At 33.0% G+C, this 17,789-nt stretch overlaps 1 protein-coding gene across 2 annotated transcripts in view; it reads left to right on the forward strand.

Annotated features, from left to right (window-relative positions):
• Positions 1 to 248: 248 nt before the first annotated feature.
• Positions 249 to 17,789, forward strand: part of LOC132729855 (ceramide kinase-like) — a 28,015-nt gene continuing 10,474 nt past the window's right edge. Inside the window, exons 1-11 of one of the 2 annotated variants that reach the window (XM_060715697.1) lie at positions 249 to 451; positions 1,629 to 1,910; positions 2,776 to 2,904; positions 3,947 to 4,013; positions 5,951 to 6,093; positions 10,337 to 10,411; positions 12,150 to 12,302; positions 13,225 to 13,330; positions 13,827 to 13,933; positions 14,447 to 14,649; positions 15,577 to 15,779. In XM_060715697.1, coding sequence (XP_060571680.1) covers positions 304 to 451; positions 1,629 to 1,910; positions 2,776 to 2,904; positions 3,947 to 4,013; positions 5,951 to 6,093; positions 10,337 to 10,411; positions 12,150 to 12,302; positions 13,225 to 13,330; positions 13,827 to 13,933; positions 14,447 to 14,649; positions 15,577 to 15,779 — 1,616 coding nt within the window. In that variant the 5' untranslated portion in view covers positions 249 to 303. Of the gene's footprint in view, positions 452 to 1,628; positions 1,911 to 2,775; positions 2,905 to 3,946; positions 4,014 to 5,950; positions 6,094 to 10,336; positions 10,412 to 12,149; positions 12,303 to 13,224; positions 13,331 to 13,826; positions 13,934 to 14,443; positions 14,650 to 15,576; positions 15,780 to 17,789 lie in introns of both variants that reach the window. The other variant, XM_060715696.1, reaches the window with a different exon arrangement.

The raw sequence follows: 17,789 nt of genomic DNA on the forward strand, positions 1-17,789 counted from the left end.
TAAAAAAAAAATCTTAATTAGTAGTTTGATATTATTGAAATATTTTGGCTCATCAAAGATCCCCGGTCTCGGGACAGTAAACTTTAATAAAAATAAATATAATTATATTGATATCATAAGAAAGGTATAAATATTAACTACTTCTTTTAAAACACTATCCCAACCTGTGAATGTTACAAGTCAAAATTTGACTGGACTCTATAATAACTTTTAGTGTTCGTCAACCTACTGAGAGGGAACCATCTTGAAAATTAGAAAACCAGCGTAATGAGGAAAAATATCGAAAATTCCGATTAGAGTAAAATGGCAAACACAGAAGATTTTGTATTCCAATCTCAAGTTGAACATCAAAATAAAACACATCATTTGACTTTAACTAGATGGCAGTTAATTTGGGAAGCTACCTCTAAACAAAATGCATCTGGAAGTCAAGCTACGGAACCGTTGCTTTGTATGTATGATATATGTTTGTCTGTTTGTTTATTTATGATAGCAACACAGAAACTGTCAACTGCCAGGACTGGTAAAGCAGGTAAAAAGTTGCCACACAGACAGGAATCACAGGCACTCGGTTCGTGACTTGGATACTTAACATTAGTCCTATAAATATGTTGTCGCTTTGAGATATTTTTTGCTTCTGGGCAAAGCAACGTCATATTGAAATTGCTCAATAACCCATAGCATGTTCCGCCATAGTCCAATATATTAGACATTACAGGCTTGTTATAGTTTATGTCGGTCAAGCCTGACGTCTAATGCCATGACATGATAGCGGAATGCGTCTAATGGCGGAACATGCTATGGGTTTTTGAGCAATTTCGATATGACGTTGCTTTGCCAAAAAGCAAAAAATATCTGAAAGCGACGTCATATTTATAGTCAAACAACAAAAGAAAGTTGTTCATATATAATATTATAAATAAAGACAAGGTAGAAAGGTTCAGTGGCGGAACTGTCACCTGGCTTTATCTGAAGTCCCAGATCTTTTTTAATTTTCAACCAATTTTCACCAAATAAAGTGCAACCTACTCAGGTTAAAGGCAGGTAAATACTATCGCTTACTAGTCCAAATTCAATCCATAATGTCTGTAGGTAGGCACTTTCAGTAGTTATTTGCACTAACTTCTTCAATTTGTTGACATTACATGCATAAAAGTCCTGACCGGGATATACCTTATGGGACGTTTCACATAGTAAAGATTAAATGAAGCTGGATAACAGTGGGAATCCGAGTTTCTAAATTCAAAAACTAGGCATGCGCATTTTGAATATCCGAATCAGGATTTGTAGTTAAGATAGTATTTAGCTTACTGTTGCCTTTTCTGTTTCAACTGCTAAAAATAAATCATCCCTTTTACAGAAAACATTGACCAGTTATTTCTTGTTTAAAAAAATGAAAAGTCAAATAGCAGAAAAGAAAAATAAACACTGTTTTCGTTAAATCTGTATGATGCAAAAAAAATTCATATTACACTTACTAGTGTTATATGATCTAATTACAGAGTTATAGAACAAGTTTCTTGTACATGTCTGTGGTTTTCAGGTACAAGATACATATTATGTGATTTAAGTACTGAGTGAATTAAGCTGAGAAAAATATTTGAATTGCACTGTAATTTCATTTTCAGGCCATGATACATGCATAGACTTAAAAGAGGTCATTGGAGTCAAGCCAATCAAGATCCCACCTAAATCTTCCACAGTAAGTCTGAAAAGAACTCACAAAGTAGATGAAAATGTGCCGTATTGTATTGAGATGCAACCAATAGGACCTGTTGGCTTTTCTGTGTATGTTGTTATTCGAGCAGGGGGCCATAAGTGGCGATGTAAGCAGACTGCATTCCAGTGTAAGGACAGCAACTTGTGTCAGCAGTGGATTACTATGATTAAAGAGGCACTGAAAGCACCAGGTATAAATAATGAATTTAATATTATATCATGGGTTTTGTAAAGTTTGAGATACATATAGAAAATATACATCTGTTGTACATAGTCAGTTTATAGATTTAGTATTGCAACTCATAAAATGTCCCATCTCTCATTGTCATGTTTTCTTTTAGTGTAGTCTGGTAATTAGCTGTTTAGGGGGAGAGCATCAGATAAGTAATCTAGGGGTTGCAGGTGCGGCAAAATTTCTCTGTGACAGTCTTGGATATTGTGTCTCATTAACATTTGTTTCTCACCACTGATTCAGAAATCATGTGGAATTAGTAGTCGGACACTTGCGGATAAATTGATAATGATTTGAGCCGTGTCATGACAAAACCAACATAATGCGTTTGCGACCAGCGTGGATCCAGACAGTCTGATCAGGATCCATGCTGTTCGCTATCAGTTTCTCTACTTGTAAAAGGGTTGGTAAGCGAACAGCATGGATCCTGATCAGACTGCGCGGATGCTGGTTGCAAACGCATTATGTTGGTTTTGTCATGACACGGCTCAAATCATTATCACTGAAGTTGAGTGGGTCCACTGCCAAGATATGACCAAAATTGTGTTCATATTGACTTAGAAAAAAAACAACAAGAAACAAATTATCTCATTGTAGACTAGTGCTTAAAATTATGATAATTCTAGAATTAATTATAAATATGTCAATAAATAGACAGGAATGTTTTCTATAATTTTGTTGTCTGTCACATGTAGATTCTATTTTACTAAATTAAACTATGTTTATATAAATTTACATTTTCATGAGTATAGGTTCTTTCATATTCTATTATGTTTGCTTTTACAAATTTTTATGATTCATTTTGAAAATTTGATTTATTTCAGTATTTAATAGGCCACAAAAGTTGGTTGTGTTTGTAAATCCATTTTCTGGGAAGAAGAAAGCAGTAAGAATTTACAGAGAAAAAGTTCTACCTCTTTTTGAATTGGCGGATATTAAAGTAACTCTTATTGGTAAGAATTCTCCCATTAATAATGCATAATACCTTTATATTAAAAAAAAGAGGATTATTTATAAGTTTATATCAAAGATTATTCCTATATATCCACAAATATTGTTTGTCTCAACCTTGTTTAAAATTGGCTCAAATGTCCCCCACATCAAGATGATGTGCAGAAGGTCAAGGTCAGATGTCAGAAATTTTGTGTCAGCACTACAGATACTCCTTGAAGGACTTTCTACAACTATGCAGTAGCTGAAATATTAACCTTCAAAAGTAAGAATAAATGGGCCAACGTAAAATCCTGTGTCAAAGAAATGGTGGGGGTGATACTCAATTCTGTGACAGCTCTAGTAAACAATTGGATTACACATGAATAATAATTAAGGAACGTCAGTGGTTCTACTCAGGTGCCCGTTCGTGCCTGAAATAATGCACGGAAGGGCACCTGAGGTCTTCCTCCACCAGTAAAGCTGGAACGTCGCGATATGACCTATACTGTGTTGATGTGACGTAAAACCCAAAACAAACAAACAAACAAACATGAATAATAGAAAAAATGTGTATACATGCATAATTCATGAAATATCAATACTATATAATCCTGTATTATAGGAAAACAAAGGCATAAGATGCATTACATGAGTTTATATCTTGTTAATGTGAAACTCAAGGACATGACCTATCAAAACATAAAAAAAAGTGTTTAAATAGAAACGCAAGACTTCTTAAAATGGTCATTAAACACAAATGCATGCCTGTATTATTCACATTCCTTATTGGATAACACAGTAAATATTATAACTGGACCTGTTCATCTTTCGTTCTGGATAAACTTATTGAAAGCTTTTAATTATTTTAAGGGAACATTTCAGAATATGTACTGAATGACCAGATGGCATTGATGTGTCCAGTGTCTTTACTAAAAACTTGAATTGTTGTCAAGTAAATCAGTGCAGCTGTGATTACAAAGTGTATTTAAATTTATTTGTTTTTGTTGTTGTTTGTTTCCAAGAAAATCATCTGCAATAAATGTTCTTTTTTTAATGTTGTAGAAACTGAAAGACAGAATCATGCCAGGGATCTTGTGAAAGACTCGTTAGATCTTAGTGATATAGATGGGTAAGACCTTTTTCTTAATTCAAGCTTAATATAAGTGAGGTTTTATCCTTGAGGGATGACCTTGTTTGTGGTGAACTTGTCTTCTACTTGGCTAAGTCATCACTTATTCGAGCTGTACATGGGTCATTATCAAGTTTCCTCATATGACACCAGTACTTGTGTGTTCAGGAACAGGACATGAGAGTTGTATAAATAAACATAAAGCTAACTTCACAATTACAGTAAAAGTAACTTTGAATTTATAGCACTGATGAACTTAGAGTAAAAGATTTCTACATGACCTTGCAATTTATTATCGTATAAAGTCATTTAGTTTTTGAACCAGTCATTTGAATAACTTATGAATGCAATCTTTCTTTACTTTATTATTAACATAAGTTTTAACATTGTTTATACTTTGATAACATGAGCCAAATTATTTTAAGAGAATTAAATATAAGAAAAATTTAATAAGATTTTAAGAAAAGTAAAAGATTACTTTATTCTGAAACAGACTGTGTCATCTGTGAAGCATAGCCACTAGTTACAACATATACAGCTCTAAAACATGTTTAATGCCCTTGTCAGCCAAAAATAGAGTGACAATTGTCTGCACATTATACAGTTATTATGTAGATAAATTCCAACTGTTTCGAAAGAAACAGGATGGTTTTTCATATACGCTAATCAAAATATTGATTTTGTCTGAGACTAACTCACTAGGGAAAAATGATCATTTTGGTAGCAATTTTCATTAGAATACAGAGCCATTTAGAAAATTGATATAACTGGGTTATACTGCATACTGCATGTTTTTTTAACCAGCTACAGCTATTTGTTAATTGAATGCTGAAGTCAAGTATGTAGTATACATTATACTGTTATTTCATTCAACACAGCAATATAACAGAATCCAATTGATACAAAAAAAAATAAATAAATAAAAAGTTATCAGTTTAAAAAATAAAAATTGCTTTCACTAAATAATTAACAAAAGTGTATGTAGATAAAAATTTGTTAATGAGTGTAAAAGATATTTAGACAGCAGGTACATAGTGATTTTATTTACAGACAGAACTTTGGACTACTTCCTGGTCTTAAGGCAATATTTTATAATCTGCCTCTGGCATGTTATTTAGCTCTCAAAAATTGAAATTCTTCAATTAATTTTATATATTTAACTCTCAAAATTTTTAAACCTTTGAGCAAATTTGAAGTACACAATACAATTAGGTTAATATATAATTATATAAATTATTACCATAACCATGATAGATTATTCATGAATTATATTTTATCATGTTAACTTTTTTAACATTAACTCTCAGATAGTTCTATGTGAAATAAAACAGTTATGCATGAAATTGATCTGTGTTTTTTCGTTTGAATATTAGTTATTATTGTTTATGTTTTTGTTGTGTTTTACCACCTTACCATCTGCTGAACTTGCTTTATAAAAATTATGTCCCTTTGTAAACATGAATACGGTACTCAATTCTTGAAAGTTTGGTCTATTCAACCAGTCAATGTTATCACTTGGAACCTCTCACATTATTGTTTGGCACTGGGAAAGATGTATAGCTTCTAGTAGAGATTTTACTGAATTATTTATTCTTTTAAAATTAAAAACTTACAATGTTTTTACTATCAAGCAATGGTAATACAGAATATCTCTGTGGTGTGTTTCATAAAGAATCTTAGGACTGATTTTAGTCTTATGTTTTAGACTTACGATTCTTTATGAAACGCACCCCTGATCTATATAAGATTATAAACATTTATTGAAATAAAGATGTTCTGATTTCTACAGAATTGCTGGCCGAATAACTCTCAGTCTTACTTAAACGTCTTATATCATAGCTGACCTGGATGGTCAGATTGTCTAAGATCAATGCCATCTACATTTACAAATCTATATATTAAATGTTTCTATATTTTTCTTTTATTACTATTTTTAGGTTGATATGTGTAGGAGGAGATGGCATGTTTTCTGAGATACTAAACGGATTATTGAATAGAACAGAACAAGATAATGATGTGGAAGAGACATGCAGTTTTGATCCAGTACCACCAGATATAAGAATTGGTATAATACCGGCAGGTATGTTCTTGTGTTTTGAAAAAAATGGAACTTGAATATTGATAGTATCATTTACTAAAACCTAAAATCACTAAATTTGAATTTTCTACATAGATCAGCTTGGGTACCTAAAACAAAAAGATATGCAAAACATAATTAAGAAATATATTCAGGTTATATTTAAAATCATATATTTATGCTATTCTTAGCTGAATTGGAGAGGCTTTTCAATTTTGGGTCTTTTTGCACAATATGGAAAAATGGAGTGAGGGAATGATCTGAAATTTTGTACAGAACTTAATGTAGCCTGTTGTAGACAAAATATTCTTCCCATGCCACCAGTGTTGCACAAAGTGCCAGGTGATAATGATCTGCACTAATCACTATTCAATCTGTATCTTATACATTTTTGAAATTGCACCTGATAATGATCAATGGTTTTGTCGAAATTAATTTATATGAATTTGTTTTAATCTGATTGTGTTGGAAGCTATAAGCTTATTTAAAACACTCGGCAGTCTGTTCCTGGAACCAAACAGTACTATGCAGGGGCGTACCTCGGCTTATTTTGAGTGTACGCCGATTGCAGGTCTTTGGCCGAAGGGTCGCCAGAGATATATATAAACTATAGCTAGATGTGCTAAAATAAGAGATTTAGGGGACATCTAAGCTAATTGTACTTCTATTGTCTTTATCTATAGTTATGAAAATAACATCAAGTACATGCATTGAAAGTAAGAGAAATTGCACGAAGTCTAACATTGACAATGTTTTAAAAAGTTCAAAAGTTATTTACTAATAGGAAAACAAAACATAGCCAGGTGTCATTCTATTGTAATAGAAATGTTTAACAAGTTTTTTCTTTGTTATACTTCTTTTGTTTCATCATAACTTAACATGAGATACAATCAAGGAAAATGTGCTTTAAAATGATCTGTATGACTTTAATACAAACACAACAGCTTTAATGTTTTAGTGTAACGAAATGTTATCGTATTTATCAGCTAAGATGTAGTATCGCACGATCATTTAGGTCCCTTAAAATATTTTTAAATGCGTATTATGTCAATGTTGAAGACAGCAAATATTGTCTTTAACAGTTTTTATTCTCAACTCTACTCTTTCAGTTTCCATTCCAAATATTTAAGATATTTCATCAGGAAGTTAAATGCCTCACGCACATAAAAGGATGCTCGCCAACTCGTTATCTAAAGTTGGTGAAAATAAAAGAATTGGGACGTACATGATGTGTCTTATATGGCTATACATTGTTTTCGTTGTATATTTGTCTATGTTTTAAATATGTATAGATGAGACTATGTATAATAAAGAATATATATATGTTATTGTTTGCAGAAGTATGCAACTTATTTCTATACACAATAAAATAATACAGTAGAAACATCTTTCTGTAGTGATATATTTTGTAAATACATGTATTCATTTTTACGGTTAAATCGGTTTGTAACGATAAATGCTGGCAAAGATCTGATTCATAGGGCCCAAACTATTCTACACAATTTGAAATGAATATAAGATGAACGAATGTTACTAAATTAACAAATAATATACTGACTTATAGCTACAAGGTAAATTCCATACAGCTAACCGCAAACTACAAGTTGCAGACAAGATCTTAATTTTGCATATAGATCTAGATGTAAAACATGAAATAAATGTTTAGTTATCACTGATTTTGATTCTTCTGAAAAAATGATTGCAATATATTGGACAATTTTTTATGCCACCGCAGCATCTGCGATGCGGTGGCATATAGCGATTCACCTGTGTGTGTGTGTGTGTGTGTGTTTGTGTGTGTGTTTGTGTGTGTGTTATATAGATTATATAGTGAACTTAAAAAATCTTCTTGTGAAAAACCACTAGTCCAATTTCAACCAAACTTGGCAGGATTGTTCCTTGGGTGAAGGGCTTCCAAAGTTGTTCAAAGAATTTCATTCCATGCAGAAATCTGGTTGCCATGGCAACCAAATGGAATTATAAGAATAAATTTAAAAAATCTTCTTGTAAAGACCCAAAAGGCCTAGAGCTTAGATATTTTGCATAAGGCATTGTCTGGTAGACCTCTAACAAGATTGTTCAAATTATAGCCCTCGGGTTCAAAATTGGCCCCGCCCCGGGGGTCATTGATTTTCACTATGTACATATTGTAAAAACTTAAAATACCTTCTTGTAAAAAACCCAAAAGGCCTAGAGCTTAGATATTTTGCATGAGGCATTCATCTGGTAGACCCTTACCAAAGATTGTTAAAATTATAGCCCTTGGGTCAAAATCGGAACCCGCCCCGGGTCATTGATTTTCGCTATATGTACATATAGTAAAAACTTAAAACACCTTCTTGTAAAGACCCAAAAGGCCTAGAGCTTAGATTATTTTGCATAAGGCATTGTCTTGTAGACCTCTACCCAGATTGTTCAAATTATAGCCCTGGGGTCAAAATCGGCCCCGCCCAGGGGTCATTGGTTTTCCTTATATGTATATAGTAAAAAACTTTAAAAAAATTCTTCTAGCAATTGACAAATGCTAGAGGTTAGATATTTTGCATGAAACATTGTGTTGTAAACCTCTAGCAAGATTGTTCAAATTTATAGCCCTGGGGTCAAAATTGCCCCCGCCCTGGGGGTCATTGATTTCAATATATACATATAGTAAAAAATAAAAAAAATCTTATTGTCTGAAGGTACAAGGCTTAGAGCTTTAATATTTTGTTAAATAACATCATCTAAAGGTACTCTACCAAAGTTGTTCAAATTTTGCCTCTTGTGTCAAAATTAGCCCCGCCCCTGGGAGCCATAGGTTTTATCTTATATGTATATAGTTAAAAACTTAAAAAATCATCTTCTCTAAATTTTACAAAGGATAGAGATAAGATATTTTGGCATGAAACATTGTGTGTAGTGAACCTCTAGCAAGATTGTCCAAATTATAGCCCTGGGGTCAAAATTGATTCAGCCCGGGGGTCATTGATTTTCATTATGTACATATAGTGAAAAAAAATTTTTGTCTGAAGGGTTCAAGGCATAGAGCTTAAATGTTTGATATATAATATCATCTATAGGTCCTCTACCAAAGTTGTTTTAAATGTCAAAAAATTGGCCCTGCCCGGGGGCAGTGATTTCTCATTGTGTACACGTAGTAAAAACCAGAAAATAAAAAAAATTTTTTCTGAATGGGAGAAAGCTATAGCTTTAATATTTGATTTGAAATGTTGTTTGGTGGACCTGTATCAAGATTGTTATTAAACCCTTGGGTGTTCAAAATTATGCCTTGCCCAAGGGGACAGTGACCTACTTTCTTGTCCTTTGATGTACAGCAATGACATTTTGACCATGTGCACAGTTTTAGTTGTTAAATTGAACTTTGACCTAGATTTTGATGATGTGACCTACTTTCTTGTCCTTTGATGTACAGCTATGAAATTTGAACCATGCGGTGGCATAGCATTTTTCTCAAATGCAATCTTGTTATCATTATTTTGATTTTGGCGAGGTTTATTAGCATTATAACATTGATTCTTTAAAGCTTAATTCAATCTGAAAAAAAGAGAAAATTCCAAAGAAATTTTTTATATCATAGTTTTACATTGTGTACGTCACTCCAAGTTTCTGTTGACCAAGTTTCTGTTGAAAGGCCGAATATTTTGTTTTCTGAGTTTCAAAGTCTCATCTTTCGCATAGGGGTGGTATAAACTGAAAATTTTAAAGATAATTCAAACCATTACCCCCTTATAAACACGGATTTCTCGAATGCGAGACTAACACAACAATAGAATAATTCTCTCTAACATGGCTTCCGTTGATATACACAAGCAATTGTTTTATTTTAATTTGCTCATATGTGCTTTCTCCCTTTTCTTATAATTGAGTTCTTGATTGTTAACGCATATTCAAATAAGGTAACATCCTAAGTATACCTATAGAATCAATTAGCAGCTACGAATATGTTGATCAATCTACGCCCAAATTATTGATTTCATTTTTGATATTTTATTTTTTCGAAACTCTTTTCTTTTTATTAGACCGTGCGTATTGGCGTATCGGTAGGTACGCCCCTGCTATGCAATGAGCACTGACAAACAACAGCTTGCCCCTGATGGGGTTTGAAACCACATAGCAGCAATCCTTAAATAACTAGTCTGACACATTAACCAGCCACCACTCAAATTGATAAATGGACAGGTCTATTTAAGATATTTAGTTCAGTAAGGTTTTATACATCAATATGTTGTTGTTTTTATTATTTCAGGTTCTACAAATACAATAGTATATACAACAACAGGTGTTAGTGATGTTGTCACATCTACATTACATATTCTTATAGGTAATTACTTGGTTTTTAATGTGCACAAATCATTCTTATAACATTTTTATACCCCCGCACAACAAAGTTGTAAGGGGGGTATACTGGAATCAGCTTGTCCGTCCGGCTGTCCGTCGGTTTTTTCTTGTCCGCCCAATAACTTAAGAATCCTTTGACCCACAGTCTTCATATTTGGCATGGAGGTTAGTCATGATTAGTAGATGACCCCTATTGATTTTGAGGTCACCAGGTCAAAGGTCAAGGTCACAGGGGCCTTGACTATAAAAAGCTTGTCCGCCCAATAACTTAAGATTCCTGGACCCACAGTCTTCATATTTGGCATGGAGGTTAGTCATGATTAGTAGATGACCCCTATTGATTTTGAGGTCTCCAGGTCAAAGGTGAAGGTCACAGGGGCCTGTACTTCAAAAAAGTTGTGTGCCCAATAACTTAAGATTCCTTTGACCCACAGTCTTCATATTTGGCATGGACGTTAGTCATGATTAGTAGATGATCCCTATTGATTTTAAGGTCACTGGGTCAAAGGTCAAGGTCACAGGGACTTCGACTTCAAAAAACTTGTCTGCCCAATAACTTAAGAAACCTTTGACCCACATTCTTCATTTGTGGCATGGAGGTTAGTCATGATTTTGTAGATGATCCCTATTGATTTTAAGGACACTGGGTCAAAGGTCAAGGTCACAGGGGCCTTGATTAAAAAAGCTTGTCAGCCCAAAAACTTAAGATTCCTTTGACCCACAGTCTTCATATTTGGCATGGAGGTAAGTCATGATTAATAGGTAACTCCTATCGATTTTTAGGACACTTGCTCAAAGGTCAAGGTCACAGGGGCCTTGACTAAAAAAGTTTGTCCGCCCATTAACTTAAGATTCCTTTGACCCACAGTCTTCATATTTGGCATGGAGGTTGATCATGACCATAAGGTGACCCCTATTGATTTTGGGGTCACTGGGTCAAAGGTCAAGGTCACAGGGACCTTGACAAAAAAAAAGCTTTTCCCCTCAATTGCTTTAGAATGCCGAATGCCTGTTTGCAGTGTATTGATTTTGACATTTTCACATTTGAAGCATGTAGAATACATAACTTAGCAATGAACTAGCTTAGTAACCTCAGATTTCGCTGGGAGGATGTCCTTGAGCTCTAAATGGCCACTGTTGATTCTGACAAAGTGGTATGTGGGGGTATTCACGCCATGACAGTGGCAGTTCTAGTTATTTCAACTGAAAAAAAAGGAAATTATGGTTATTTTACACAGAAAATTTTTGAAATTTATCAACAATAAGTATTAAATATAGGGTTGTATTAGGTATTTAAAAAAAAAAAACAGGTTTATTATTTATTTTTATTTTACACAGAAAATTTTTGAAATTTATCAACAATAAGTATTAAATATAGGGTTGTATTAGGTATTTAAAAAAAAACAACAGGTTTATTATTTATTTTTTCGATTGTTTAAATGGCTTTCATTCTTCTGACAGAATAAAGGAGCTTAAACTGAAAATATAATAAAAAATACCATTAAAAATCAATAGTAAAATAGTTTTTATATTCCAAAAACAGGTATACTGGTCTTGATGACAAATACATGCATAAAAATAAGTTACTTCAAGTGAGATCGGAGTACCTAACTTGAAGGCAAGCCGCAACAATAGGGTGAATTCATATTTAGAAGTTTCAATTAAATAAGTCAGTGATCAAAAAAATCCAATTTAAATCTATAAATTGTAATATATTCCAGGTGACAGCATTGGTATAGATGTAAACTCTGTAAATGTAGATGACAAGTTTATACGCTACAGTGTCACTATGTTAGGATATGGTTACATGGGCGATCTACTCAAAGATAGTGACAGTAATAGATGGATGGGACCAAAAAGATATAATTGGTCAGGTAATGTAATTATTTTTGTATTTTTGGATAGATAATATAGATTGTACTATTACTGGCAAAGATTCTTACCTGTAATCTGTTGGAACCAGATGTAATCACCCTTCAATTGCCACCAGTTTAAATACCAGCATGCTTATCTGTGCAGTCAGACAATGCTCTATACTGTCGGCTTACTATCTTAAACTTTTCATCTTGATATCCCCAGAATTGATAATGGACAGTTCTAAAAATGAAGGCTGACAAGTCCATTTAAGAAATTCAGCAGGTAAAGGGCTTAACTATATTTATCCAAACTGAACCAGATAATTTGAATGAAAAAACTAAAATGCACACTGGCACCCTGTTATAACACTTATATTGGGGTCAAAGGTATCAAGTGCGATATAAACCTGATTTCTGATATATAATGCTCATCAGGAGATAGGATTGTTGATAGGTAGAAATTCACCATATTACTCCACCATTGTTCCTGTACATACATTGTTATATTTCAATCAATGAAAATCATTTAATATAACAAACTTGATTCTAAATTGTGTAAATAATTAACAAATACTATTTTGTATAAAATTATTAGGTTATGTATAAAAAAAAATGAAATTAAAATATCTATAACTATTTCTGTGGTGAGGCTTTACTTGCATTTACAAAGTCTTGTTAAAATCAATTAGGTAGTGTGCTTTAACTTGCATTTACTCAATTCTTCAAAATTTGTGCTTCACTGCTTTGAATTTGAGGTTTGATACCTGACTGACAAGTCAAAACAAACAAAAGAGCACATTTAAATATCTTTACTCCTTTTCAATCCCTGTCAAGATTAAAACAAACATAAAAAAGTGTTGTGTTTTTTGTGTTTTTTTTTACATTTTTTGCAATATAATTTTAATGTTCTTTTATTTTAATTTCAACATATTTTTTTCAGGAACAAAGAAATTTCTTGCTAACAATTCATATTATGGGGAAATAAAATTCCGGTTATCACCAAACAATGATAGTTCTCCAATAGATGAAGTCAAATGTGTTTCAGGGTAAGATATGTTGATAGTGGATCAAATATTGATCAAATAATGACTATATATTGGTTTTCATTTTTTGGGGATAATGTTTTCTCAAAAGATAAAAGTAAAGGAAAATAAGTGAACAATACATGTAATTGAATTCAGTCCATAAAATTTCATAAATTTGTGTATAAACCCCTACTAAAGACATTTTGTGTGTGTGGATAAATGCGTTCAGTTAAGAAGTAAGAAAATACATGTCAAACATAATTTGTCCTGTAGCATATTTTATTTTTACCTGTTTTTTGTCTGTTTTTTTTTTTAATGATAAAAGAACAGAACGGAAAAAGAAAGACTCTAAGATACTTTATTACATTAAGTCGTTATATTTCTTAAATTTAGAATGATCATTGATTAATTTTGTTAACTTTTCATGGATAAAAGTTTGTTATTTATCATTGTTCTGAATGTATGATACAAGTATGTGTTAAGTTTATGAATATACATACATATGTTGTTATTGTAGATGTGAGACATGTTATAGAGCTAGAGAGAATGTCAACAGTAGATTATGTGATAACTTTATAGAACATGTAGATTTCTCCGCTGGCGGAGCTGATCTCGATAGTTCAGGTAATCTAAGTACCAAATTGAGCCGCGTCACTACAAAACCAACATAGTGCGTTTGCGACCAGCATGGATCCAGACCAGCCTGCACATCCGCGCAGTCTGATCAGGATCCATGTTGTTCGCTATCAGTTTCTCTACTTAGGGTTTATAGGGTTTTGTAAGCGAACAGCATGGATCCTGATCAGACTGCACGGATGCGCAGGCTGGTCTGGATCCATGCTGGTCGCAAACGCATTACGTTGGTTTTGTCATGACGTGGCTCAAATGTTTTAAATGACCTACACTTTGTTATAATCATTACAGCAGATTTCTATTTTTATCCTATAATACCAATTACTTGTACTTTAACAAACAGTAAAAAATTTTTGCTATAGATTATTAGTGGTGAAGAAAAATATTTATTGTTTTGTATTCACTCGAAAGACTCGTAAGTAACAAGTGTATTAAATAATCACAATAAAAAAAATTGTACTTCCCTTGTATTAAATATTGATTAATTTCTTTACATTGTAGTAGATGGTGAAGGTGAATGGCAGACTGTGATAGGAAAGTTTGTAGCTGTTAATATGGTAACAATGAGCTGTAGCTGTGATCTAAGTCCTGCTGGCATGTCACCATATTGTCACCTTGGTGATGGGTGTATGGATCTCATTTTAGTACAGGACTGTTCACGAATAGATTTTCTCAAATTTCTCATGAGAACTGCTAAAGGAGAAGAGGTAAGTCTGTCATTTATTAATTTTTTCTGAAATTATTCACTGGAGCAGTGTCAGTGGAGTCAGTTTGTCCTTCTTTTCTTCTGTCTGTGTGTGTGTGTGTTACACTTACTTACCATCTTTGATTGCGCCATCAATTATTGACAGATACCATAGATATTTGGTGTTTTGGTATTTTGTTATAAGCCTCTACCCTTTGATGGGGTTCCTGGTCAATTTGTTGAAGGTCACTATGACTAAAAATAGATCGATGTTATCTTTTAGCTTTTGGAGCACCTGTCATGTGTAATCAGTATTCTTGGACTTTGAATGTGTCTTCTAGGGAACTCTATGTTTTGATAACTAAGATTCTTGGACTGTGGGAATTTTGTCTTGAATGTAAAGGTGGTTTTACCTTGATGTCCAACTTGAATGCATGGAGGGGTATTTAATGGTACTTTTCTTCGTGTGAAGCTGGGATGTGTACAAACAACATAAATGGTTCCAATTTAAATTGAAACCTTTTACAACAACAAAAGATTATAATGTATTGATTACTAAAGTATGCCCTATTTATATCTAGAAAAAGGCTTTTACTTACAAGCCGAATAAAAACAGGCGAGATAGCAACCATTGTTGATGCCTTCATGAGAAGTAACAGTAATTTATCTGAAAAAGAAAGATTAAAGTTCCTGGCCCTTTTTAGTTAAATATCATTGCAAAAGGCATTTCAATGTTTTAATATCAATTAAAAAGATTAAATTGATTACTTTGAGATGATAAAATACTTATTTTTTTTGTATCAATATCAAATGAAATATGGGGATGCAATCAGCGTTATATGTCTGAACATAATAAAAGATATTTAAATATTTAATAGTTCATGCCTATTCTGTTCTTATGATTTTGTGACACATGTTAGATTTATTTTCATTCTTTCTTACTTTTTAGCGTCACCAGTTAGATTTTATACAAATGCACCGAGTAAAAGAGTTTACATTCCGTCCTCTAACTGAAGAGTCAGACTTAGACAGTATATCAAATGGTGAAGATATGTCATCAAGTAAAATAGCCAAATTAAAACGACAAACTTCCAAAACTAGTGTATGGAATTGTGACGGTGAAGTTATTCCACATCCAAAAGTTAATGTCAGGTATAAATGCCAAGTTTTATTATCTATTGCTCATCTAGAAATAAATGTCCGGTAGGAAATTTTTACTATATAAGTGAGTCCAAAAGAAAATGTCCGTACTATATTTCCTATTTCACATCCAAAAGTAAACGTTGGACAGGGGTACTATAAGTAATTAACCTTTCAACAACCTCATTATCTGTTAGGAACAAATATGAAAATATTAACTATCCTAATTTAAATGTCACATTTCATTGTCCTTAACTGTTTTAACTGCCCTGCAAAAAAGTAAATGTTGTTAGGAATGTATAAATTTGATAGTAATTCTACATTGAAATGTAAATGAATTGTTTGTATTTATATATGAAGTTTTCAAGATCCTTAACTTTCGAAATTGAAAAAAACCAAAAAAAACCCAATGGGAATAACTTTATTTCCTAAACATGATTGGTTTTAAGGGAAGCAACTTTTTCTTACACCACAATTTTTATGACAATTTAAGTCTAAAGGCGGCAGCTGCTCTCCCCTGTCCATTACAATTCCAAGCCTTACAGCAAATTGTGCATATTCATTTTTGTGTCGCCTTGAAAAAGGCGACATATAGGGGTTACTTTTGTCGGGGGCGTCGTCGTCGTTGTCAGCATCCCCTTAAGCTTTTCCAAAGCATAAGTCAGTCATTATAAGTTGATTGACTTCAAACTTGGTATGCATGCTTCTTATAATGACCTGAAGTGCAGTGCACAAGAACTGGTACTCTGCATTTCTTAATTTTTGAGTAATTGCCCTTTGTTAATTTTTATACTTTATTTTTGTCCACGCCATTTCTCCTAATGTATAAAAGCTATGGACTTGAAACTTCATAGGATGACAGATCATATTAAGAAGAAGTGCAATGCACAAGAACCGGTACTCTGCATTTCATATTTTTTGAGTTATTGCCCTTTGTTAATTTTCATACTTTATTTTTGTCCAGGCCATTTTTAGTAAAAAAGCTATTGACTTGAAACTTGGATGATAGATCTTATTGATAAGAAGTGCAGTGCACAGAAACTGCTGCTCTGCACTTCTTATTTTTTGAGTTATTGCCCTTTGTTAATTTTCATATTTCATTTTTGTCCTGGCCATTTCTCCTAAACTATATTGTTCACAAGGCGACACATCCGACTTGCGGAGTTCTAGTTTGTAAAACATTCTTCTTTATTGATGCAGACGACAAATTTTTAACTTTTGTAATACTGCATATTTGTAATGTCCTTTTTAGCTCGACTATTCGCAGAATAATCAAGCTAATGCAGTCACCCATTTGTCGGTGTCGGCGTCCCTGTGGTTAAGTTTTTGCGTGCAAGCTGGTATCTCCATAACTACTGAAGGGAATGGATTGAAACTTCACACACTTGTTCTCTGTGATTATCTTACATGATTGGCACAAGTCCTATAACTCGGATTGGCTTTTTTGCATAATTATGCCCCTTTTACGACTTAGAAATTCTTGGTAAAGTTTTTGCGTGCAAGCTGGTATCTCCCTAACTACTGAAGGGAATGGATTGAAACTTCACACACTTGTTCTCTGTGATTATCTTACATGATTGGCACAAGTCCCATAACTCTGATTTGCTTTTTTTGCATAATTATGCCCCATTTTTTGACTTAGATATTCTTGGTTAAGTTTTTGCGTGCAAGCTGGAATCTTCATAAATACTGAAGAGAATGGATTGAAACTTCACACACTTGTTCTCTGTGATTATCTTACATGATTGGCACAAGTCCAATAACTCTGATTTGCTTTTTTACATAATTATGCCCCTTTTCGACTTAGAAATTCTTGTGCAAGCTGGTATCTCCATAACTACTGAAGGGAATGGCTTGAAATTTCACACATTTGTTCTCTGTGATTATCTAACATGATTAGCACAAGACCTATAACTCTGATTTGCTTTTTTGCATTATTATGCCCCTTTTTCTACTTAGAAATTCTTGGTTAAGTTTTTACGTGCAAGCTGGTATCTCCATTACTACTGAAGGGAATGGATT

This window comes from Ruditapes philippinarum, unplaced genomic scaffold, assembly GCF_026571515.1.
Source record: "Ruditapes philippinarum isolate M1 unplaced genomic scaffold, ASM2657151v2 ctg417_1_1_1_1, whole genome shotgun sequence".
In the NCBI taxonomy this organism is placed as follows: domain Eukaryota; kingdom Metazoa; phylum Mollusca; class Bivalvia; order Venerida; family Veneridae; genus Ruditapes; species Ruditapes philippinarum.